The sequence below is a fragment of the Atheta coriaria genome, unplaced genomic scaffold, assembly GCF_025399875.1.
Source record: "Atheta coriaria isolate IRGN ID8LTWV9N9 unplaced genomic scaffold, Caltech_Dcor_3.1 hic_scaffold_9_pilon, whole genome shotgun sequence".
In the NCBI taxonomy this organism is placed as follows: domain Eukaryota; kingdom Metazoa; phylum Arthropoda; class Insecta; order Coleoptera; family Staphylinidae; genus Dalotia; species Dalotia coriaria.
In genome coordinates, this window is record NW_027045451.1 from 6,931,762 (window position 1) to 6,959,064 (window position 27,303).

Below are 27,303 nucleotides of genomic sequence, written 5' to 3' on the forward strand. Positions count from 1 at the left end.
TAATCTCAAGTGGCAGAGGCGCAAAGACGAACGACCCAGCTTTTATCACTACCACCCGCCCGAAGAACAGCGCCAACCCTTTTTGCAAAGTGCATGCCCGCCTGCCACTCGCGCTCGTCTTGTATCTGTCTGCATTCTTCAGCGCTTTACAATCTGCACTAAATTTACATATTGTGAAATTATTTCACGCGCCCTGCAGCCACCAGTCGGCAAACTATTTCCGAGAAGCGCCAAAACTAGAGTCATTCATTCACGCCGCGCGTTCGCGGTTCTCAGAGATTCGGTGTGCATCGCGCGCGCACAAACTGCGAAAACTTTTTATTTATTAAAATTAAACCTTCAGAAAGTTGTTGCGCGGCTTGATTTCCAACAGATTTATTCATCGCATTGCAGATGCGAGTGTGATTAATGATGAATGTACCTACGCCTAGAAAGTTAAGATTGAGTTAAGAGAAAAACATGCGGAATGCGCCCGAAAAAAAATCGGTTGTTAAAAATGATTTGTTGGCGTTCGTTCGGGAGAGTAACATGTTTTCCAATTTTGCAGTTCGGGGAAACGCGCTTTGAACACGTATATCCTGTCTAGGCGCCGACGGCACGATTTGTTCATTGGAGCTGCAGAAATTCCAATGCGTCGACTGCCTGTTTATTTCTATAAATGCCTTGGAAAGAATGAGCGCTTGTTTATAATTCTCAGCGAATTTTATGGTTCCAAACTCACTTAAAATCTGCAAAGTATTTATTTTTAAACATTTATCGCTGAAATTGCGGAATATTGTCAGAATATTTTTCACGCAATACATGTTTTAGTATAATAACTATAAATAACTCAACTTTAAACATAAATTTTACTCTCTGCAAGAATTAATTCTGGCGATAACAACTTGTTTATTACCATTTCCACAGTCTCCAAATTGACTGAATATCAAAATTCATCAAAATTAGTCAAATGACTTTTGTCTGAAAAAGTGACAAACATCCATCTAACCTCAAAAACTATGCGAATATAAATTCCAATATTGTCAAACTAGATTTTGAACATGACTAAAACAATATTTAATATAGCCTACACGTCGTTATAATAAAACACACAATGCGTCCGCAAATTGAATGGTGTTTTAAGCGCGCGCGTCCCAAAAAGGATAAACGCGGCATCGCCGGGGAAAATATGGAATTAGCGGTGTCGACGAATCATATTTCACAATTCGCTCGCATCTCGCACTTAAAATATGCCAACACATTACGGCCAACAGCGCGCTGTATTAATTCAGCGCGGCGGTTCGCGTGTCAAACGTAATTCATTACGTCGAACGAACAAACGCGAGGAAAAAGCGCGATAAAACCTATTTTGTACGATGTGCGACAACACGCCAAAACGAGCACAAAACGCAAAAGGAAGCCGGTGTAAAATAGAAAATTATAAATTAGACACGAAGCATTGCGGGCGCGAAAGCAATACACTTTTTTGCCGCTTGCTCGCACCACAACATCATTATTCACGCCGGCCGTTTTATTTTATCAGTTTCGGTGACGTTAAAAACCGTTAGCGTGAAATATACAAAGCGAGGAAGAAGATCGGATTAGCAGTTAACATTGTAACCGTTTTAGTCAGTGCAAGACCCGTGCAGTAAGAATAATAAATAAACTATACGGAGTGAGTTTTTCAATTTGCGGTTATGTTTTGAAACTAAACGCACTGAGCGTGTGTTTTTGGGTGGGATGAACTATAGCTTCGGCTAGACATCGTATGGTTAGGATATTGTTCTAAAGTTTTATTGTCCTGGCGTCCTTCAGCAAACGCACAGTGTGGGTTTGCGCAACGACGAACGCGAATAAAAGGACGCGTGTGGTAGTTAATCCGTCGCCTTGGAGTCGATAAAAAAAGATAAAAAGTGTAGTGAAAACGCGCGGCAGCATAGCGTTCAGCCAAATGATATTTTAATTGATTTTCTTACGGCGAGCGTATTGCGGTCGTGAGATATTCTCATATCTGCGGAATGTCCCGAATCGATATTTTAGACGATGGTGAATATTTAGCAGCTGAGCGTTGGGAATAGAGCGACACCTATCTATATTTCCGAATGCCACGAATGCTTCTTTCGCATCGAAAGTGCTTCGTTTCGTTCATTCGGCATTCAATTAAATCTCATCTTCGCTCGCTCATCGAGCTAGAGTGGAAGTGGAGGATGTGCGCGCACGTAGCCACCCGCTCTTTCTAACGATTTCTTTCATCGGCCAATTCTTCGCTCGTGCCGGCCGCAAACGTGGAGAGAATCGAAATATGTGAAGCGAGGATATTACTGTCGTATAATAGAGATGGGTTTTTAATTGATTGAGAAATGAAACTGACAGATTACTCTTATTTGATGAGCACACACATAAAGCCATCATTTTATTTTCATCACATTGTTTATTTGATTGATTGGTTAATAAATTTACTACTAAATTTCAATCCACAGAAAATGGTAGCTTTTAAAATTAAATAGCTATACTTTTTGATCCACACATTTAGGAGAAACTCCATTAAAGATTTCGCTGTGAGATTGGGTTAAGAAAAAATCCATCTCTTTGATATCTGAAATAAGTTCTCAGGTATGCAATATTCTTCAAAGAGAATAGCGTAATATTAATCCACATTTTTCTTTGGATTCGACTCGACATTTTTTTGTTGAAATAAAAGTAGTATTCAATTTTAATATTTATACCATCTAATATAGTAAAAACATTCATTTGAATAGACGGCGTCTGGACTGGCGTCTTACAATGTTACAACTCTAATGCTAAATATTTACGAATCCGAAAGACATACGAACTTACAATACAATAAACTGAAAGGACTCGCGGCAACAAAAAAGCTATAATCCGCCCGATGAGAGCAAACAGCACTCGAAGGCAGCGCAAAAAAACATCCTACGCCCAACACTAGCAGAAGAAGACGATGAAGAAGAAGAAAAGTGAGCCTTTTGCGCGCAACTAAATTCGAAACCCAATGAATGAAAAATGCATTAAAACTTCCTTTCAAAACGAAGATGGAAAAAAATTAAACGCTCTCCTGATGTTTTCCTAAAACGCATCGCAGCGGGGCGACTCAAAGAAACTTTTTTCGGATCGTACCTACTTCGAAGTGGACGCGGCCGCTCTAAGAACGAGAAAAACATATTAAAAGGAATGGCTAAGGTGAAACGTTGAAATATGGCTGCGAACAACAGAAAACAGACGTTCGCTGAACGAAAGGATTTATGTTACGTTTATTTATTTATCTTACTGTGCTAACTGCTGCAGAATGCACTGCGTTAGAGTAAATAATTAATTTCAGCAAATGAGATATGCACCTAAATTAATTCAGATAGAATAAACTTCGAAAATACTGATTTAAAACAAATTAGATTGTTATTTTCGTCATTTTGGATTTTTGTTAAATTTTAATCCGTTGTTGACTAATTCCCGGGTGCAGCCTTGTAAACGATATAGACAGCAAAAAGCGTTTTTAATTAATTCAGTCTTCATGGCATCTGGAATGTGTTTGCGTATTGTTTTTCGCTGGCAAACAAATTTGTGTTACAATGTTGTGTTGTGTTTGCTTAATAAAAACGTGCAATTAAGCTCGTTTTTTAAAATTCGTGCATTGGTGTTAGTCTTGCGTGCCTGGCAGACTGTTATCCTTGTTAAATATAACACACTTGTTTTCGTTATTTATCAAGCAGTGATTTGTGCGTGCGCGCGATTATGTTCAACGCGTAACGTTTAATTTTCAAATAAACTAATTAATACTCTAAAATTAGAATTGGATGGCATTTGCTTTACATCGACATACGTAAACAACTTTCACAGTCTAAACACTAGAAACATTTTATACTTAATCAAAGTTTGTTTTTTTTTCGTTTTAGTCTAGGTTGATGAATAATTGGTTATTAGTTATTTTCGTTTTCAACAAGATGTGTATCTGACATAAAAATGATGTAGTATTGTCGACGATGAAAATGGGACAAGCCGCAATCGAGAGAGGAAATCTGCGACCACATGCACGCGGGGGACTTAAATCACGGGGATTCACACGTATTGCCTTTATGTTCGTTGGTCATCGTTTTGTGGCGCGGGTCTCGACGAAGGCAATTTTCTGACGACGGTCGACAGAACGAATTGAATGTACTTATCCTTGCACAACAGCCGCAAAACGTATTTTCCTCGCGACGGTGACACAGGGAATGTTAATTATAGATTTTGACTAAGTCACCGAAGTATAATGAATACTTTTTCATCTTTGTCAATTTTAAATATTAAAATTCATAAAGGAGCGGCATTTATAAGTTAAAATCTGAATTTTGAGGTTATAATCTTTTTTAAAGTGTTGAAACTTGGAATGAAGCATTTTTGACAAATAATAAATTTGTTTTGCACAAGGCACCAATTCCAAAGTGAAACATTGTGTATCGAAACGTGTCCGTCCGCTCGTGCGCCACATTGAGCCCGACATTGAGTTGTTATAAGACTTTCCACACACAACAAAGCGCGCAAAGTTTTTATAGCCTGTTTACACTTTCAATTTCCCTGTTTCGAAACAGAACGGCAAACAGAGAACACAGAACCGACCGTGAGCAAATGGCATACTATGCAGAGGTGCAACTACGGCTTTACAGAAAGCAGTAAATACAACATCGAGAATCCTGTGTGTTGTGTACATTACGTCGAAGGCTATTAAGTTTTTACCAAGTGCACGAAAATATACTGGTTTCCTGAATGTTTACACGTCATGCCTTGCTTTGGCGTGTTGTGTGCTCTTGGACTGATTTTCGTACAGTGTGCGAACAGCATATGTGTATGACTAACACATAACCGCAACTATGTGCGCACATCCTTAACGATTATCCAAAGCTACGGCGTGGTTCGTTGCACAAATCTCACTGCCAAATTTCGTTCGTTCATTCGTTGCTCGTTTTGCTCCAAGCGGCTTGACGTTTATAAATGATGTTAAAAGAAGCATGAGACGGACGTCGGACGTATTTGGGTTACATGGGTCCCCAGCCTGCCGATCGTTCTCCATCCGACACGTATGATGCGCATACAGGACGTTCGGGGAATAAACCGGCAGACATACTGTCACAATGCGCATATGGGATAACGTTTCTTATTAAGGTTTTTCTAGGCGTGGTTTACGCATGAATGCCGGCGGAAACATTAGGCGATTTTCGGTTCGGATAACTTTTTCGATAAATCTGGACAATGCATAATAAATGTCGATTTGAGGTCTTTAATTATATCAATCGACCGCAAATATATTTGAGATGTACCGAATAGTCGGGAAAACCAAATATTCACCTTCGCGGAAATAACAAAATCAAACTGAATGCAGATTTTACCAAATTTACGTAGTAAACAAATGTGTAACACACATATTTAACATTCAACCCGAATTTGTTACGATTTCACGTACTGTGGTCTACGTCGCCTCGCCCATTCGCTTAAAGTTCGGCTGACAACCAACTAAAGAAAAACTTTTTTCTCTGAGCACAACTTTTATGCGGTTGAAGATAAATTTTGACTATTTTTGGTACTAAAAGTAATATACCATTATCTAAAGTGCCAATTTTGACAACGGTACGTATTGACAATTAATATTTCCCATAATTTATTAGATTTTAGCTCAAAGCCTATAATCGCGATTTTGTCCTCATAGATTTTAATCAAAAGTAGCCTAATTGCTTTCTTGCTCCTTTGAACTATGATGAGCCGGCTCTACCCAATTAAGTTGCCAATAAGATTTTAATATTAAAAATAAGAAAAACTAAAATTGCATTTTAGCGCAATTAAATTATGTAATAATTACGCTAATTGAATATCCATATCAACTTTTATTCCTGATTTTACATCCTTTTACTTATATTTTTGAGCCAAATATACCATATTTACTTTTCCTGTGTCAACAAAACTCTATGCAAAATTTATGAAAATTGATTCTGTGGTTTTTGCTTGAAAGCGTCTCAAACACAAAATCTTATATTCACATTTATAATAATACTTAGAATTCAAGACTTTAATAAGATGCATAACACTAAAATGGCGTCTAAATATATTATCTTCGTATAATGCATAAATTAAACACAAATTCATTACACCCCTCAATTGTTGCTTCTTGCTGCCTGACTGCAATAACACTGACCTAACTTAATTCAAATCACTTGTCGACTCGCCGAGCTGAACGAGTCTACTTTAGGGTCGATCTCATTCGCCGAAAACAATCTTCGCCTCGGCGCGCGCGGTCACGAGTTGTCTTGCGATAAACTTCATTCCTTGCCTGAGACCGAAAGGGTTCACGGATGAGCGTAAGCACATTGTGAATACATAGCGGGCGTCATGACAAACCGCCCTCAACAAACAAGTTGCTGACAGTAGACGCATGAAGACACACAGCACGATGCACGAAGAATATCCTACTAGGATAGCAGCTCGTTACTGTTGGCAAGCAGCACGGCAGCTAAGACAGCGAAGATTGTTTTGTGGTTTTTAGGGTCTAAACAACGAGAGTTTTCTTGCGGCAAGTTTACGGTTTAGGAGGGTGAAATTGAGTTTATTTGACTTTACAAATGAACTTCCGACTTTGGAGCACTATCTAAAGTCTAGGTCTAAAGTTAGGTGTATGAGTTTCACGAAGAAAATAACACAACAAATCAACATTCACATCGTGCTCGATTATATTTTAAATCCGGAAAATTCTCGTTTACCCAGTTTGCGCAAAAATTATGAGTTTGAAAAGGAGCAGCGCGTCGATTGTGAAAATGCTGTTTATATCCGTTTGACTAAAAATACAAGCAGTGTCCTACAATTTCTTGGCAGCCATCCCTACATTCTTTATTATTTTATTATTGTCATATTTTGCGCATTGCACATTACAAAACATCCAGAATAATGTAGTCAACATCACATTCAATTTCATTACTGCATACGTACTAATCACTACTAATAACTAAAAACCGCCAGCACAATCAGAATAGCTATCATTGCAACGAAATGAAAATGCATTACGCTTGGGAAGAGGATTGGACTCCCTCAAGCCCACCTGAAAACATCACGTATGCATGACAACGCGCTGACAAGAATAATTACATTTGTGTCATTTATACTACTCGAAGGCCGTGACGAAACCGAAAAAACATCACACAAATCCGCGACTGACAGATGGCAAATATTTTAGGTCACGTAGGACAAGCCACAACCACACATTACTCAATTGAAAGTACGTAATTGTCATTGATGAAACTTTAACATTACAAAAATTTAACATGAGAAAAGTGTGGAGTAATTAATTTTGGCATGTGTCAAACATACAAATTGAATAAATCAATGTTTGCATTTCGAGTCGATCTTCTTTTCACATCCGGACAAGAAACTAAAACGTTTCAGTACAGCAAACGGACAGGAGGAACGCGTACGCTGACAAAAAGTACAATGAATTTAAATAAACGCCAGCGTCGCAGAAGCATGAAACGCAGAGGAAATTGAACCAAGTCCGACGAACGAACGCATCGCGTCGTACAATTTCGCGTTGCAGTTTTGCACTCCGGGGTTTTTATTGTTTTTATTCCTGTTTCGATCGCGTTTCGTTTTTCCATCAATACGAACGCGAGCGAATAAATCTCCGCTCGCGCTTGTCATGCTCGAGGACAGGAGCCGATTCCTTTTTTCGGGAACCGTCGAGGCTTAAAAATTACGTTTTCATGTAAAATGCATGAAGCGCGCTAGATTTTTCATTTGCTTCGTTTAGACCTTAGTCAAACAGATGGCCATTAAATGCGATTTAATAAGGTCTCGCTTTGGAATTTTTCTCAAATATTTGCTGCGGACAATAACTCAATAAAATATGCTTGCTTAATCTGTGTGGGAGTTTTAATAAAGAAAATGTAATAAAACGAGAATTTTTTCTTGCGTTTTGCTAAAATAATTTAAATTTTTGATTGTTTTTGCCTCTTTCAAAAGAAATCATTGCGTCATCTTTTGTTAAGGACAAAATCAGCACTTAGGTATTTATTTATTATTCAACGCACATGTTTCGGGCGGTTCAAATTGGCAGATTAAATTGCTTTTCCATTTCAAAAGGGAATCTGGAAGCCGGATTAAGAACGACGCGCACGCTGAATGTCTCTCTGGCAGCGATTCATCGCACCATCGCCGGTCGGTATCAATTCGAAGGATTCGACAGCTTCCACGAGCTTTTCCCAGGGCAAGCTCATTACGTTTTGCCTGCGCCTACATTACGCTCATTCTCGCGTGTGCATTCGTGCTCGGGGGCATTGTGTCGCCTCCCGCTGGACTTTCAGTAAATGCAAACGCCAAAAAATAAAAATAAAAAAATATTAAACGAAATCGGTTTGAAACATAAAAAAAACTGAAATCGACATTTCGAACATTTCGAAGCAAATTATTAATTTTTCTTTTTTCAATATTAGCTACGACATTTATTATAAAAGAAAACGATTGTGAGCGGAATTTTATATTTCGGTTAAATTTCGGACTTTTTTCTCGTTCGCTTTTGTTGAATCCGGTCGGATATAATACGTTTCAGCGATAAATCAAGTGCAGATAGATGGATCACGCAATGGCAAATGGCGAAGGAATAGAATCAACGTGTGCCCTCATTTAATACCGAGCTGAAAAGCTTTCAATGATTACGTGCAGATTTTTTTGAAGGAAATTAGTTATTAAATTGAAATATTTACTAATTAAAAATTCCAAGCAAACTTTTTCCTCCGAATATCTCTTCTGGACAGTGTGAGATTAATAGCAAACAAATCCTTAATTAATACTTTATTAAAGTAATTAATTACGCCTGTGCAGGAAAATGGTTGAAGAGCAGCCCAGCTCCTAATACCAGCATTCAATTTGACTAATCTGATTATGCGCGAACGGGTCGCAGATTAAGTGACTGCGATGCGATGCGCGCGTAATACATCAACGTTAGGTGCAAAATATAATTACTAAATTAACAAGGAAAACGTGCCACTAGGCTAATTAACTGCCAACGCGTTATTTGGCGGCGCAGGCAGTAGAGGTCAAACGGTGTGTGTGCGCGCATAGATACTGTTGTGGCGGCAGCGTCTGTCTGAGCGCTCAGTTCAGGAATAATTATCGTAATGTAATACGGATTTGACGCTTAGATTATATCTTGGATGCAGATGTGCTGCGTTATTGCAACTTGGGAGAGAAACACGGTGAGAAGCATACGGATACATCAGCGCCGTACGCCAAAGCATTAGATTAATAAGTTGTATCAATGGATTCCGTATTGTATGCTTAGATGTTTTGCAATGTGTATCATTTTGAGGTTATGATATTGTTGATGTGGAGTTAAGGCTTGCCAAAGTTAGACATCCACTCCACATAAGAGGTAACAGTAGTTATATTGAAAGATATTATAGTAATGAAAACAATACCCCAAAAATATATTAAAAAATCAAAGTTCGCGATGTTCTGTTACATGTACTCCCTGCTGATTAGTAACTTTAACTGCCGCTGGTGTTGCTTTTAATGTTTTCGTTCACTATTCTACTACTGGTGGCGTAATCTACTAAAAACTTGGATTTTTAGGTTAAAAACCACCATAGAATCGCAGAATAAAAATAAATACATTGAATTGATTTAGTCCTTTTTATGAATTTTAAATAATCGTCGCTTTTCTCTGAAACTAATTTATTCGCATTAATTTTAATAATTTTCACGAACGCGGTGACATTCTGTTAGTTGCGGAAATGAGAAACCGAAGAAAATGAGAAATGTGATGAATTTGTAGATTCTGAAGACATCCTAGCGTAAGCACGTTATTTCCTGTTTAATTAGAAGGCCGAAACATTGAAATTGACCTTTGAGCCAGGCGCGCCTACCTGCCTTTTCGCCGTCACCGAAATTAAAGCGCAAATTATGTAAATTTATTCGTAGCGAGTCGCACTACATTTCACTGTCATCATAAAATTAATGATTATTTAACACGCGCACACCCGCTACTATGATTTTCACAGTTGCTACGTTCGACTTGAGGTTGAGCTTGTTGTGATTTGTTCGTCAAGTTCATTCACTCCAGAAACCATCACTACTAACCTCCTCTCCGAGAGATGTGTATGTGTTTCGTTGAATTAATACAACACAACGAAGGAATTCACGTGAATTAACACTCGAATTCCCTAAATAATTAAATTCGTTTTGAATCAACACTTTCGAGACCTTCCTTTTCGCTCAACGCGACACCAAAGAGTCGGCGGCGTAATTCGATTAACACATTTGCAAATGTAATCGAATTAATTCGGGCATAATTCGAAGGAAAAGCGCGAGCGCGCGCGCCAGAGTCTTTCAAGTGTCAAGGCGCAACCGGGATGCTTCGATGTGTAATTTATTAATTTATTAATAATTCGTATTACATTGTAAAATTCACCCGTGTTTTGGTTTCACTGCTAGCAGCGCATTAGCGTAGAAGAGAGTTTTAGACGTCGCAATCGACGAGTCTTTGAGAAGGTTCATTAGCGCGAAATCGATAGCCAAGGGTGCGAGAGCGCGAACGCTGGGAATGAGGAATGACGCAATCGATTGGTCCTACTACAATGTGCGCGGTTTTCAATTAAAATCTCGGTATCGAGTGGGGAAATCTGTTCGCCTCTTGCGTAAACATCGCCTCCAATACGATATTTACGATGCCATAAAGTGCGCCGTGTGTTGCCGAGTAAATCTTCACTTTTTGTCGTTTTATATGTGCGGATACAACTGGGCGAAGGACGAAAGAAGAACGCGTGCTTAAGAGGAAAATAGCTTTCAAGACGTGCGTATCTTTTGCTCGATAGCATAGTAAAAATCAACGTTTTATTACAATCTGATCACGAAATCATTACATGTCTTCACGATTTCACATCACTCGTGAATGTTTAAAAAAAAACATTTAAAAAAACTCATCCTATATAAACACATTGTGCGTCTCGTAAAAAATGATGGTGTCTCAACCAAGTAGGATGGGGAAATGCGGAATGTAAAGGATCCTGTAACAAGACTCTAGACCCAAGGTGGGACAAAGATGTCTGATTGATATATGGCGCGGTCAATCCATAGACGAAACTAGCAAGGGTGGCGTGTGTAACGTGTTACGGTTTCTTGGAGACATGCGCCACGCTGACTCGGACAGGAAACATCTGTCTCGGTTCGAAGGATTAAAAGGATATCAAAAGACCGCTGCGCTTACATGAGAGTGCCGCGCGTGATACCTTCCGACACACAGGAAATGCCCAAACCGACCAACTCCAGGAGCATGGAAAACAAAGCGAAAACAATGTTTGACTATTCGTTTTCTTCGCCTTACGTCATCAGCGCTATTAACAAGAGGAAACGAACGAGATTATCAGGTGTCCTGTTACGCTCGACGGCCGTCCGACAACAAAAGCATGGAAGTGCAGAGAGAGGAAGAAATTTAAGAGCGTTATTTTCCGCTATTCCGTCCACTAAAACTTGTAATGAAACGTTATATTATAAACGAGCAATGGGTCATAAACGTCAAAGTTTCAAACTTGGCGCCAAGTTTTTCTATTTCGAAATAATACTATTAAAAATTGTATAACCACTGGGCGTAAGTCATTAGGTCATAATAAAAACCCCACGAGGAATGTCTCAGGCATAATGCACAATGCACAATATTAAATCATAAATTTTTGTTGACTAATAATAATAATAATACAATAATAACTGCGCTGCTTGGCGCAATTAAACTTGAATTTATGCATTTCTGCTTTTGCGTATTTAATTAGTCATCAAGGAAGTTAATTATAAACCGAACAATAACCAGAGGCCATTTTATGAAAATAAGAAAGAAGCATTTTTATTTATTTATCACCTGAATGCATTTCGTTGGATTAGCGTCGATGCGACGTGGACTTTTGCGCATTTCTGAATGCAAATTGCAGCAAAGCGGACAAATTCCAACAAATTGAAATACATCGTCTGCTAAGCAAATGAAACTAGCGGCATGCATCTTCTGGACTGTTTTAAATTCATCGCACAGATGCAGCATAAGTTGTACGATTCTAGTTTTCCCTCTTGTTATGGTGCCTACGACTGGTCGGGTGTTCTATAAATTTGAATTTACTTTCAAGTGAGTTTCTATTGCAACGAGCTTTGAGTTTTATTATTATTGGACTACGTTTTTTTTCTTCTCTACTTTGTGGTTATATCAACTGGTTCTTATTAGACGCGAATGTAGTCTAACAAATGAAACAAATCGAACAATGACCGGTTATTAGGAATTCGTCCTAAGTAAATATTGACACTCACTTTTCTTTTTCATTTCGAGTGTGTGGCTTGTTGAGATGAAAGGAATGAATAGTTATTTGATACGAACCAAATACGGAGATATAAAAATATAATATAAAAATAATAATAAACACTAAACGTATTGCAATATTATAAATGCGAATGTGAATTTGTTTGTTTATTTGTAACGGCTTCACGTTAAAACCATTTTGAAATAATATGATATACCTACTTCAGATATTTATGTCAAATGAAAATAAGGGATGTAGGTAAGTTGGTATATGGTTCATATTGAGATAGTGCATTATTGTTAATTTTAATTTCTTTAAAATAAAATAAAATTTCATCGACGGAGTTGGCTGATGATAAATTCCAGAAAAAGAAAATACCTAATTATTTATTTACTAGCTTTAACCCGCGGCTTCGCTCGCGTTGAATCCATCAAATAAATATTAGAAATCATTATACATAGTTGGAACGGATTGATAGAAAGAATGTATAATGTATATTTCACTGCTTGGCTAGGATTATCCATGTGAAAAAATTACTACATGCAATAAAGTTTTAAATTTTAGATGGAATGCTAGAAGGCGTTAAAGTAGTCAATTAGCCAGATGCAGAGGTATTATTGGCTAAACAATTTTTTATTTTATTTCAAAAAATATTTTTTTTATTAAATAAAAAAGTAGCCTATAACCATTCGGGGAACATCGGGGACCACTAAGAATATGTGTACGGATTTGATGTTGACGTAGCTGTCGTTAATACAGTGTGATGGTACTATAGTACTTAAGTGTGAGCTTCATTGCTGGAATGCTAGATGGCGTTAAAGTAGTCAAAGAACCAGATGCAGAGGTATTAGTGACTAAACAATTTCTTTATTTTATTTAAAAAAATAATTATTTTTATTAAATAAAAAGTAGCCTATAACCTATCGGGGACCACTAAGAATATGTGTTCAAATTTTCATGATGATCTGTTAAGTAGCTTTTGCGTGAAAGCACGATAAACTTCAGGACATACGCATTTATAATATTAGTAAGGATTATATATTTGACAAGAGCGGACAAGAGCTAAACATACTAAAAATATCTATGCAAATATTTTTTTCCCATTTCTGCATTGATGGATATATTTGGACAATAATTATTTTTAATTTTCACTTAGTTATAACATAAAACATAAAATCAAAAATTTATTAAAATATACCAACCACTAGTTTTAATATTTTTTAATGCTTTAATGCTACCAAACAAAATGTAATTAAATTATCACAAAATATATTGTAAATCATTCGTCGATAAGCACTGCAGGCACTCAGCAATATAAAACGAGCAATAATGATATGTAAAGCTGACGGTTGTACCTATATCCCGTCAAAAATTCCCAAAGTATCAAATTTATATGCAATGTTTTATTCACATCGATAAAATTTAAATTTTAAATTTACTCCTAAAAACCTCCATATTAACTACAAAAATATTTTTAATTATTTACCAAATCAAACAGGGCGAATACTTTATACTGTAATTCATTTGCCACTTTATAAAAAGACAAAATCTTCACAACCAATCAAAACTAAACACATAAAGGTGTTGTAAACAGTGTGTCAGAATAATAACTAGAGCAATATCTATTTTTGATGCGGTTATATGGAATTTTATATGGAATAAAATGCAAAAATATGATTTCAATAAAACTATTAAAACATTAAAAGCAAAATTTTTGTAAATATAGTATATAGTAAAATAAATATAGTATGGTATATAAAATACACTATTTAATGGGTAGAGTGGTTTTTAAAAATTGTATTAGTTTGGGAATGCAAAACACAAAACTATTTTTTGTGTGACAAATCTTCTCTTCAAATATTTATCTATTAAACGTAGATAAATAAATAATTGCACCAAGCAAGACGTAATAGATATACACGACGAAATATGAAATTACACACCGTTAACAAGCTTAACAACATCAGCAGCAGTATAGCGGATATTTAACGAATGTACTCTGCGTGTAGCTCGGTACCAATTTGTGTAACGCCGTTTGCCGTTCGCGGGTGCGCGTAATAGTATCATGTAACACAAGTTTTGCGCATTGTGCACGTCGTTGATTTATAAAACTTGCTGGTTTAGGTTTATTCACGAGTTTGCACAAACACACGCGCGGAATTATGTATGCCGCTCGCACGTCGGTATATCCATTGCATTCTCATTGCTATGCAAAGCTAGCAGCGCGCAGGCGATCAACATCGTCGCGCAAATCCGAGTTTTCTATATGTGCGTTTAACTTGCCTATAAACATTGATGTGTATGAGTTGCGAAAGATTTTCATCCAGGGAATGACACAATGTAAGTTTTATGTTGACTTTTGTGTGAGATTTAAAAATAATTATTTTTTCATAAATCTATATAGAATTTATAGAATTTATAAATTAGAAGTTTGGTTTATTAAAAAGTGTGTTTATAAGGAAAGTTCCAAGAAAAAATTAGATAATCCCATTTCTGGTAAAGTTATCGGCATATTGAAAATAAAATTCCTAAAAAACGTTAATCTCTACCCACACAAATAATTAAAACTTCATGGAGGGTTTTCTGGACTTCAAAAGACAAAACTTTGGTTTTGGTTTGGTGCGTTCTTGAACATAATATTCCATATCCACAGCAAACTCAACAGGAAAACCAAATAAATGACCTATACATCCAGAGTTTTATAATCTGTGATTTTTGGATTTATTTTTAATCTAATTTTGAGCTTATTTTACGAAAAAAACATATTATTCTATATTACTAGCTTTTGCCCGCGACTTCGTCCCGACAGTGTTTAACAAAACTGTAATTTGTTTTTACTCTCTTGTTCTAGACATAGTATGTGTCAATTCTAACAATAAGATTTACAATTTTATTTTAAAGAAATTAATTAGGGGAAAGTAGCCATATTTGGACCATTTTTATATTTTTTGATTTATAGAGCCACATATAAACTGTCAATAAAAAATAAGTAGCGGAAAAGTAACTCACAAGGCTTACCCACAAAATGATATTTTTGGTTTAAGTAAAAATTATATTTATACCCCTCAAATTTCAATTTAAAAAAATTGTGTTTTTGGTCCAAATTAAGAAACCGGTTTCCTAAATTGGACCGCGCGGTTTCCTAAATTGGACCATGCTCTTTTAACGGCAATTGACACAATAGTCAATTTTAGTTTTAGCAGTAACACAAGCACATTTTGTATAAACCAAAGTGCGGCATTTCATACAGGGGATCATTTCGAAGATTTGTGCTCGTCCACAAGCTTTTCTAGGAGGTCGAAAAAATGATATACGTTTTCCCTGTTAAAACCCCGGTGCCTGTCTTCGGTCCAACTTCGGCAACTTGAAGAATTTATATTTAATGATCAACGACAATCTTAATATAACATAACCTCTCAAAATTAATACTATAAATTATAGATAAATAAAGAAGCTTTCTGATGATAAAATAATAATCGGTAAAACTAACGTTTTAACGGCTTGACAGCTCTTGCACTTACGTCGTTATAATAGATTTGATAATCAATGATACACGAAGTTGTTGTCACGACGAAAGCACGCGGCAAGTTTTAACCCAAATAGTTGCATTAATTGTTTATAAATAAGAGTAAAACAAGGGGCCAGTCAATTTTTGCATAAACTTCAACAGTCCGCGGATATCGTGGTGGTCCAACTTAGGCGCTGGTCCAAATTATGCTACCTTCCCCTATATAAAGAATTTCAAATAATGAACTTCAGCGCACCATCTCGGATTCAACTATTCAACTATAACTATGATTGAATTTCAATACCAACTTTTATCCTATAGAAAGTGGCTGTCTTTAGGGTTATCCCTGCAATTATTCGAATTTTTCTCGCCGTAAAATCATCCTTGAACTTTAACGAACATTAAAAAAATAGAATTGGCCAAATTGGTCAGGGCCATGTTGAGTTATGCGCTTACCAACAGATTTTGCAATTCATTTTTATATTATAAATTTAAAAAAATATTATTAAAATTATGTTATGTTATACCATAACCAATAATAATCTTTTTTCTTCGTTTGACAATTAATTTTAATTCCTATAATCCTCATTTTTTTAATTTTAAAGAAAATGTTTGTGGAATAAATCATTCAATTTTTAAAAATTTAAAGTTATAAAGTTAAAGCCAAGTGACACACATCACTTCAGCTTAACCGAATTGTTTCCTTTTTTATCTCCTTGAGTGCAACTCGAGAATGCGTTTTTTGCGCCAAAAGTATTCGAGAAGTATTAGTGCACCTGAGTTTTCCGCATTATGTGACATGCAGCAACGCGACGTCCGTTCAATATTGCCCCCACCAGAACTCCTCCAGTAAGTCAACTTGGGTCGCGCCTCGCACGTTTGCCAATTCCGCTCCGTAATAGTGCCCGACGCCCTCCGCCCATCTTTGCACTCTTCCGCACACACAGCTACTACTTACTACTTCATTCAGTTGGGCCGGGTACTAAGCGTAATGAAGCAATAAATTATTCATAAAGCTAAAAGTTTTGCATCAGGCAGCAACGGCAGGCAGGCACACGCCTTAATATATGAATATATAATTACAAGAAAACTCATGCGCCAGACATCTCTGCCTCCGCAGAGCCCAAAAGGTGCGTGCGTGACGGACGTAGGTAATGATTGCAATAAGTTTATCCGAATCCGTCACGGCATGATGGCGCGAAAACTTTTCCAAGGCGTCAAAGAAACCTCTCGAGCAACTCGCAGCAAGTTGTAAGTAAGTAGGTATTAGTAATAAAAAGTCGACGCGCGGAAAATAAGTTGGAAGAATTTCAAGTGTTGCGGGAAAATATCGAAGATGTGTAGGTATGTGTATGTTTGGTTGCGTCGTTAGTCAGAGTTTGTGCAAAGTGTCGGTGCTGAATCGATTGCAAACAAACCGGCGGAGTTGGACGTACTTTAGAAACCATGAAGTGAGCCAATATAAATCACAAGTTTGTCGTTGTAAATCAAATATACAAAATGACAATACAACAGAAAAACACATTGATTTTACGTTCGAAAATAATTTTTATCGGTTATATTTCAGGAAATAATTCGATTTATCCTAATAGCATGAATTGAGACGTAATGATCTTTAAAATTCGATGGCAAGTAAAGTTATAAACTATTAACGCCCAAGGAGCGTAATGAAAAAGCTTCCGTTTCATTTAATATCATCGACTTTGCTCAAACTTGTGGCAATCGCATGATCGTCTAGTTAATGAGCCGATTTGCCTTAACCGAGCACTAACCGCTTTAAACGGGCGCAGCTAATCACGCTCTTCTAGTCTCCGGTAAGGCCCCGAAGACCGCAGACTTCACTCACCACGCGCATTACGAACACTTAACCAGAAAAACCACCATGCTGCCGACGCACCTTTATACAAAACTATTAAACTTGTAAGTTTTTTTGCTCTCGCCACTAACGAGTCCATTCTTAGCCACACGCCGCTTGTGGAACGGGTAATTAACGTAAACTTTGCGCACAACTTCACAAACTACAATTAATAATTGAGTGCGCGACGCGGTGGAAATTTTATAGTGATGGAGAAAAGTGAGGTTGGAATGGGTAGGGAAGTTATTTACTTGTTAGACCAACTAACAAATTCAAAACTAATGGATAAATTGATTCCGCCATAATGGAAAAATAATGCGGAAAGCTGAGGCTATCGAATGGAGTGTAACGAAGTGCGGGGGCCGGCAACGTCGAGTCAATAAATCGCGTCCGCAGATAGCGGCGGCGCGTCGCCGAGACTCACGCTCGTATCTTATAGGAAAATCCCAAGATGTTGAAGGAAATGTATGAGGGTGCGCCGTAATATGTTACCACAGTTATACGCTTTATCTCGACTAAATAGGCCTTAAAAAAGGAGTGATTGCATTGAAAACGGGTCCGGGAATGAAGTCGACTCTTCGTTGCGCGACCGCCCCCTTAAGAACGAGCGCGGCCGATAAAAAAGGCAAGGATTTGCGCCGCGTTGAGAAAAAAAAAACAGGCCGAAGAGATGAAAGGCCGTGAAGCGAAAAGCGTGTAAGGCGGCGACGTTCGGTGGCGGCGGCTTCCTCTCAACGCTTTCGGTGCTTTCGTCGCGCGTCTTTCTCCAAATCAGAATTTCATGAATTCACGAGTCATCGTCTTTCTTCGACAAGACCGGGTACTAGGTCGCGATTACTTTATAAATTAACTCGGTTTTGATGGGAGAGGAGGCGACACATCCAGGGAGCGCGCAGTACGATGGGCGGCGGCGGCAGGCACGCAGCTCTGGGCGAAATGGGCTTTTAAAAGGTGCGGCAACGACGCTTTAGTTCAAATGAGGTTTGTGTGCTGCACGACTTTGTAGGCCTCTCTTTGCCTCCTTTTGCGCACGCAATTCGTTCTCGCACTTAGGTACTGCCGCCACGCCACCACCGCGCAAGACGACGTATATTACGAGCACTTCCCGTTTTCGTCTAAATATTTCAGCATCGCGCTACGATAAATATACCAAGGGTTGCAACCGGAATGTTTTAATCTGATTTCATAATCTCGTAAGCTACTCGTAATTTTATATGCAAAATATCCACTCATTTAATATAACCTACTATTGTATTAATATGCAGTAAACATATCGTAATATTTACAACACATTGTAGGTATATTTTGTATGTTTTTTATTCCAAATATGACCGGGCTACAACAGCACCAAACAAAAACACGCACGCTCGCAATTAAATACTAAATAATTTACAATCAAATCAGGCCATATTGTTCCCACATTTTTTACTATTATTTTACAACTCTATTTTACCTCCAAAAATAAAATTGCAAAAAATGCAGTCCAAAAAAAATTAAGTTCTTTTTTGCAATTTAGATTATCCCGGTGTAGACGAGCGCTACTGTGAAATATTCGGCCATGTTTTGTTTTGTCTAACACGTTACTCTGCTTCGTGTGTTTTTTTTTTCTTCCGGCATGAAATATACCATTGTCGAAAGGAGGAATAAAAATTGCCGCTTTGTGTATTTTCTTAGCGCTACACAAGCGATACGGCGAGTTCTCGTGCGTGTGACAATACTCAAAGAAATTATGGTCGGCTGCCGCTCAAAATAGATTTTTCTGATGAGATCAGAAACAACAAAGAAGCGCTGGCGTTACGCTTTTTTATGAATGTCGCAACGCCGGCGGATGTGTGCGCGCGGATATCATGCCGACGGAAGTTTTATAGACAACTCCGACGCTTTTCAACGCGTTCCTTTTATTTACGCTTTAAAATTAGCTTTTTTTTTCAAACTTTCAATAATGACTCACGCTTTGCGGGCACGATTTGGTTATGCCGAGGATGGAACTCACCTAAAACAGACAAAAAATGGAATTATAAGTAAGAAGATTATTTCATTTTCAAAATAGTATTTTGAGGTTAGATTTATAAAATTCTCAAAAAACGTGCAGACAAAAATAATTGCTACTTAATTGTATAATAGACACATGAAAGAATATCATGGTTTTTAGATGTAAAAGTAGAAAGATGCGCCGATATTTATTGATGTCGAAGACTTAACTATAAATAATGATGCAGTTAAGAGCCGAGGATCCGTTTGCACCGCGCGCTGCATGCGAAACTTTTCCGCAGACTTAAGTTCGCGCAAAACATAATTTAATAGATTTTTCAAAATAATTGTTCAAAGCCGTTGATTTATAGCACTTGGAAAATTCTTCGCCGTGCCGCTATGAAAACTAGCGCAAAACTACAATTTACCCGAACTTTATTAAAACACTTTTTACTTTTCTTGCACATTCTCAGAGTCGCACATTACCAGAATCATAATCCAACAGTTGAAAATATGCCCGAGGGACTTAATTCCTTCTCGTAATAACATTTAAATTAAGTTTGTGTACATTGAACATGATGTAACGAAGAAGAAAAAATAGAGCAAGAAAATGCAAGTCATGAAGCGGCCGAGCTCACCGTAAATCTAAATTTAAATCGAAGGCGCAAGTGCGCCGCAAGGAAATCCTATTAAATTTCTTAATCGAATTGCTAATCCAATCATTAAAATTCTTGCAAAAAAGGGAAAGCAAGTGTAATCAATGGAGTAACTCCTTAAAGTTACAAACTCACTTACTTTCGTTGTATGGGCATGAGCATGAGCAAGATAAACCAAGAAATTGTTGAAAAAAGTGAAGTACCTATAGTTTTAGTACAAGTTTAGAGTATCTGTAAAAGACCGGCGTATGCGTCTAATAAGAATTTATCAAAGTCAAGCCATGAGCAAACATAACCTACAAAATTTACGTTGAATACGGAGTAAGGGATTAACACAAAATAAAAATATGTACATACCTAAGTATACAATTAGCATACAAGAAGTTTTCGTCATTAGTAGTCATCGTGGAAGAAGGGTGGCTACTGGATTCAAAATACCGGCACTTATTTCACGACAAACAATAGTTTACAGCGACTGAAAATGTGGAAAGGAACGCACGCTGCACGCTCAAGATCGTGCCGAAGCCAACCAAGCCACGCGTTATGCGGTTTTGAGTGATCGCGCAGGAGCAGTGTACGAACAATGACGAACATTAGCGAAAATCAAACTCAGAATCAAACTGCGAACTGCACAATAAGCAAACAGAGTGCGCCAACAACAAAGTTAATCAAATTTCATTTTGATATTTTCATCGTATGTGTTAACATACATTAATAACAATTCTACCTTCATTAACAACAAGTAAATATTCGATAAAATGTAATAGTAGAACAATTTAATTTTAAAATTTTAATTTTATGTTTGTCAAATTATATTTTTCCCTCAGTGGCGTAGTAAACAAATAGCAAGAATATACAATTTTTGCTACGCCACTGATGATCATTTTGATATATTCAGTGAATCTACACAGTGCACGTTCGTCCCAAAATAGTCCAGCAAAACCATGCGGACAATAAACATGTCATCTTGACCGTGGTTAATTTAATTAAACTTCTTATCAGTACGTGGCCGCGCGCCATAGCAGCCGGGCATTTTGTCTTGAAACTTTCAGACTCTACGAGGTGGCATCGCGATTGCGCACGGCATCAGCCCAGCTTTCTATGCATAGAAATGGCCGTAAACATCTGCGAACATGGCGCTGGCGGGTAGGTACCATTTAAATAAGCTGTTATCAATGGAACTGACAACTCGCTTCTACAAAATATACGAATACATAGAAAATGAAATAAAAACACAAAAATCAAAACCGCGTCTTATCAATATCACTTTTTTCCTTTTAAGCAAAAAAAAAAACAAATTTTAAAAAATACTGGAGTTTAATTTTTATTTTTTAATACATACGAGTATACCCACGTACAGGATGTTATAAATGTGTAATATTACATTCCGACACTTTTAATATTCCAAGTGTTTATAAATTTTTAATGACAGAAAATGTTTCGCACGCGTTACACATCAGTATGATGAAAAGTTTTCCACGCTAAAAGTTGCCACAATACTCTTACTGCTGCGACTGCAAAAGCGAAGCATATAATATGCAGATAGAAATGTGTGTGGCACTTTGGTATGCGGGCGTACGATGAACTTCCACTACCGGCACCGGAATCGTGTCTTCTGCGTCATCCTGCGTCCTGCGCCCGGAATGTTGCCCTTTGGCGTGTGTTGGACTTCCAATGCCATGCACCACTACACCCGCAGATCTTCACCCACGCGCACGAGAAAGTACGCAAGTAATAGTAGAGTTTTATTGCTGAATTTCCACGCCATTTCAGTCATTGTTAAACACCCGCATCTTGACTGCCTGACTGCATTGGTAACATGCGACCCTCACACAACCCTGCACTTTACCTATACCATACCATACTTTACTATAGATATAAAAAACTATACAGAAAACAGTTCTATTGTTGGTCTTTTTTTGCTTATGCAATGCTTTTATTCTTATTTTTATACATGCTGCGCGAAAATCCACGCTGTGTTGGGTGTTGGGTATTTGTTCAACCAAAAAACGCGTCGAATTAGAGAACTGGTGGAACGAATTGGAACAAATAGAGGCAAAAGAATTGCACACCGCGAATATTTTTCAATTGTGAATGTTCAGGCTACTGGGGCTATCTGGAACTGTGTGTCGACCTTTTTTTTTCAATCTGTAACTCAGCCGAAAACAGCGTTTTCTTCGAGCGAAATTCGAAGCGAAGCGAAGTTCGCGCGACTCCTAACCCTTAATAAATCAATACTGATTAAATCATATTGGGTTAGAGTATAGCTACTGTTATTCTGGACTAACCGAATGGAAATAAATTCGATTATTTTCCTTTGTGTTTCGCCACTATTTAATCACCAAACATGTGCGCACATGTGTCACAATCAAACGAACACGAAAAATTACCACGCGATAAAAACGACAGAATTAATAAATGCTGTGCGCCATCATACAGCACAATTATTTGTTTTTCGAGTTTCAAACATTATTTTCAACATAAAAGTGTTACAGAATTGAAACAAGTTTTATTTAATTCTAGGAACTCCGGAAAATTTTGTGCCAGCTAATTAAAAATAGTTGTTATACTTTATAATTGTTTTTATTAATAGAATTTAATTAAGGTTTGATATTCAAATAAAATGAACACTCAAAAGCGCTTTTTTTAATAATATTGCAATTTATGTACTCGGAATTCTCGAAGCTGTAAGACATTTGTTTTAGAAATGTACAGTAGGTAATGTTTGGTTTAGGGCAAATCGAATATCTTGGAGAATATTTATTGCTTCTGACAATTCGTGACAACATAACTATTATTATAGATTTAAATAAATTAATATGATGCGTTATACTTGGTTACACCACTTCCTGAATTTGCTTTCAATTTATGAATTAACTAATATTGACCATGATGTCAAACGACATAATTTAATTCAGAAAACCCTTTTTTAATACGATTCTTTTATAAATATTCAAAATTTTCAACTTTTTATTTTGCTATTCAAAGCAGAACACAATCAAGTATCATAAAAATCTGTCTAACAATTCTTAAATTATACATAACATAACATCACTGATTTCGCTATACATTTCTAGACATGCATGCTCCGGGTGCAACTTGCAACATGATTATTAAAATATGTTTTGAACGAGTTTCATACTTTACGTAAACTGAAACTAAACTCAAACCACCAAACCATTGGCTTGTCTGTATAAACCAAATACTATATTATTAATGGAGTCGGAGGAGAACTTTTCGTAAAGTCATACGCCTGACCCGAGTTTTCAGCCGCAGGCGTCAAAACTGCATACGCAGGGATCAATCGCTCAAACCCTTGTGAAACGTGAGGTGAAATGTCAAACTAGTTTAGTGATATCATCAAAATACCATCAATTCATCAACAACTCTTCTTATGACAATAACAAACAATATTATAATTTTAATTGTAATCCTGGACATGCGGTGTCATCGAGTGATAACAATAGGAATTAATTATAAAAATGAATCGCAAAATGTGTTGGTAAGCGCATAACTCAACAACGTCTAGACCTATTTGGCCAATTCTTTTTTTAAAATGTTTATTAAAGTCCAAAGGTTGTTTTTACGCCGAGATAATTCGAATATTTACCGGGAAACCCTAAAGACAGCCCTTTTCTATAGGATAAAAATTGGCATTGAGATTCAATCATAGTTATAGTTAAATAGTTGAATCCGAGATGGCGCGCTGAAGTGCATTATTAGCAATTATTTATATAATTAATCACTTTAAAATAAAATTGCAAATCTTATTGATAGAATTGAGACATACTATGTCTAGAACAAGAGAGTCAAAACGTATTAGGTACATTTTTATTAAACACTACAGAGACGAAAACGCGGGTAAAAGCTTGTTTAAAATATAATTACGGATCTTATTGGTGCAATCGACAAATACTAGGTCCAAGAAACAAGAAATCAAATATTAATTAAATTTTAACGTAAACGTACGTGGACAAAGTCGCGACCAAAAGTATAATAACTATAATAAGTTTTCACTTTTCACAATATTTCGCTGTTTCCGAAGACATTTAAGTTTATTAATAAACTTTATAAACAAAATTTATAATGTATATTAGTCATGTATGAATATATATACGAATGTAAACGAGAAACACTAGAAAATTAATAACCGTTAACCGTAACTCAATTTGCAGCCATTCTCGAAGCATGCAATAATAACAATCGCACATTCATGGATGTGAAAGTGCGGTGTTTTGTTGGCGATATGAAGTAGGACAGCGAAAATATGCCATACCGCGGTGAAGGCGAGCTGGATTGCGGAATTAATTGTTTCGCTGAATCGTTAGCATCTGCGTGCGTGCGGGCGGCACGTTTAGGTTGCGCTTTCAATTTAAAACGTTAAATTGAAAATTTATTGCGTACACCGCTCGTCATTCTCGATGTAATTTTTTATAATTGCAATTTTATTAGTTTTGCACTTTTTTAATCATAATCAAAACGTAAATGCACTCTGATGTTTTCATTTCCTCTTTTTTAACCTTCTTTGGTCTTGATGCTGCGTTTTTAAATTAAATTATAGGTTAAGATGTTTTTCAATAGAAAGCTTGGCTTGCACACCCTACTCATCCATGCATAGCTTCTTCTACGACTCTTGTGACCCTACCTCCGCCACTCTTACCTCGTATGAATATTTTAAAATCGCATTTTGTTTGAATGCATCCGTAGACGCACACGCTGCGCCGCTTTCATATGCGCCGACTATGAAAACCACAATAAAATCAGTATGTCGCCCAAATCACTATAATATAAAACATGCTGAGGGCGTCGTGCCTCGATATTAGAATATACGTATGCAGAAACGATATTATTAGATCAAGTCGGCTCGAGTGGCGCAGGATATGCGTTCGGAGCCGCATTGTTATTGAAATTCTATCGCTATACTTTTGTCTGACAGCACAACAAAGACGTTTTTCTTCACATGTTAATAATAAGGGTTGAACTGATGTGCATATTCAATTGGGTTACAATTTATTTTATTATTTCAGAAAAAATTTCTAAGAAATATTTAAACATTTTGTATATCAAATTATTAATTTAATAAAGTGAAGTCAGCAATTTTAATATAATTCATTCTAACAGTTGGGGGAATAATAAAAGTTATAGTTGATTTCATAAATAATAAATAAGATAAAAGCAAGTTTTACGTCAAAAAATAGGTTTTTATTTAACGTAAATGTGTTTACGCAGCGGATACGAACATAACCTATAAATATATTTTTTAAATTGATTGCTCCCGAATCAATCAACTTAAATTAATAATTTCTTCATAAATTTACTCAGTATAAAATTCTATACTAAACCAAGCAAAAAATAAATTAATTAAGCGTTTTGATAAAAAGTTACAAACATAAAATGTATATCTAAATTGAGATATAATATTTTAAAAATAAATAAATCGAATGAATCAAACAAAATGTACAAAATACCCACTCGAGTGTAAAATTTTCAGTCGGTACGTGTAATTGCCCTTTTAGTAAATAAAAGCACATTTTGTTAAAATATTTAAATGGTTACAATGCATGTTTTTATACGTTACTAATATTGATCCGATGAAAGCAATTACATGCCCTAATCGTGAATCTAAAATACACAGATTTTGGACGTCAAATGTTTGCATACATTACCAGCATTAGTATGTACCGTGTGTGCAGTGGCAGTGGCAGTGCACTGCCAATAATCTCAATAAACAATTGAACCTCAACCCGAAAGCACGCCCGTGTGCATCTTTGCGCTTAGCACCCCCGGCGCCGCCACAATCCAGATCAATTTCGCAGGCCATCGGGACGCGTGCACACAGAGCCACGCCCGAACCGCCGCGTCGGGAGTACATACGTAATCTTGGTTATTTATTATTATGGCGGCTCATGGCGGCACAAGGTTATGACTACGAGGTAAATTGTAATCGACGTCCGGGGAGCCTCAAGTCCTCGACGGGCACTTGTTCCACGCCGATCTATCGGAGGCTAATAATGCCTTCAAGCCTTCCAACATACTTTATTGCCTCATTTATCAATAATGCTCATATAGTTTGGCCTATTCATGTGCTCTAACGAGCGTGGATCGCTCTCTTCATCCCTTCAGTTGTGGGTTTATTCATGCCACTATACAAAAGATAAAGTAGACCAAGTCATAGATCAAGATTTTTTACAACACATTGTGCAAAAATGATTTTTATAAATTTATTGCTTTAAAGGCTTAATTGCTTGTGTAGGTAATTCACGTTGATGTGAAATAGATAAATGATTGCCATTAATAAAATATATTATGATTACGCAGGATTTAGATTATTTATGGTTTTATTAATATCGAATGTCTAGTACTCTTGTTGATAACAGCACGTTGAGAGTGATTAGCTAAAACCCGAAATTTATTATTTCAATGCAAAACAGTTTAATAACATATAATTACCCGTTTTAATTATTGATAATTAAACATTATTAGAACACCAGAATTTAACATCATTTCGTCGAGTGCAGTTTATGCAAATATTTGTTTTGTGAAAATGTATTGTGTAATGTGGGATGCATTCATGAAAGCTTGTAAATCAACAAGTTAGGTTAGATTCAGAAATTAAATTACCTTCAATTATTTTGTGTGAAAATAACTACAAAGCGATTTAAAAAGCTGTGTATTTGAACTTCCACCTTTAACACTCAACCCCTGCAAACACGCACTCACACATACAGAGAGAAACAGAAAGAGAAATAGAAAGAGAAGAAAAGTCTACTTTTAAAATGAATGGTTTTAATTAAAACAACATCGTTGAGTTAATGCATGGAAATAAAGACCTCTCGGACTCCTATGGTACTTACAAGGGTTGTACCTCTGCATTTAATGCAATTGCAGCAGATACAGTGCGAAAAGAAGTAAAAAATAATTTTAATTGTATTTATAGCTATGATTTATTTCAATTCAAAGACACTAATTAAAACCATAAATAATTTATTAAATATTGTTTTTGAAAATTTTTCTTTCTTTGTTTTTCAA

The 27,303-nt window shown here is 36.6% G+C and overlaps 1 protein-coding gene and 1 long non-coding RNA gene across 3 annotated transcripts in view; both read right to left on the reverse strand.

The window, feature by feature from the left end:
- The window catches only part of Neto (Neuropilin and tolloid-like), a 100,836-nt gene that overhangs the window by 35,340 nt on the left and 38,193 nt on the right, over positions 1-27,303 (reverse strand). The window contains exon 1 of one of the 2 annotated variants that reach the window (XM_065311819.1): positions 20,632-20,788. The exons of the other annotated variant lie outside the window; for it this stretch is intronic. Within the exon in view, the coding sequence (XP_065167891.1) occupies positions 20,632-20,668 (37 nt within the window). The 5' untranslated portion in view covers positions 20,669-20,788. Of the gene's footprint in view, positions 1-20,631; positions 20,789-27,303 lie in introns of those variants that run through there. 2 annotated transcript variants of the gene reach the window in all.
- Positions 360-892, reverse strand: LOC135799452 (uncharacterized). Its single transcript, XR_010550005.1, has 2 exons — positions 835-892; positions 360-728 (listed from the first exon to the last, which is right to left on the reverse strand). It is a non-coding gene; the product is annotated as an uncharacterized lncRNA (long non-coding RNA).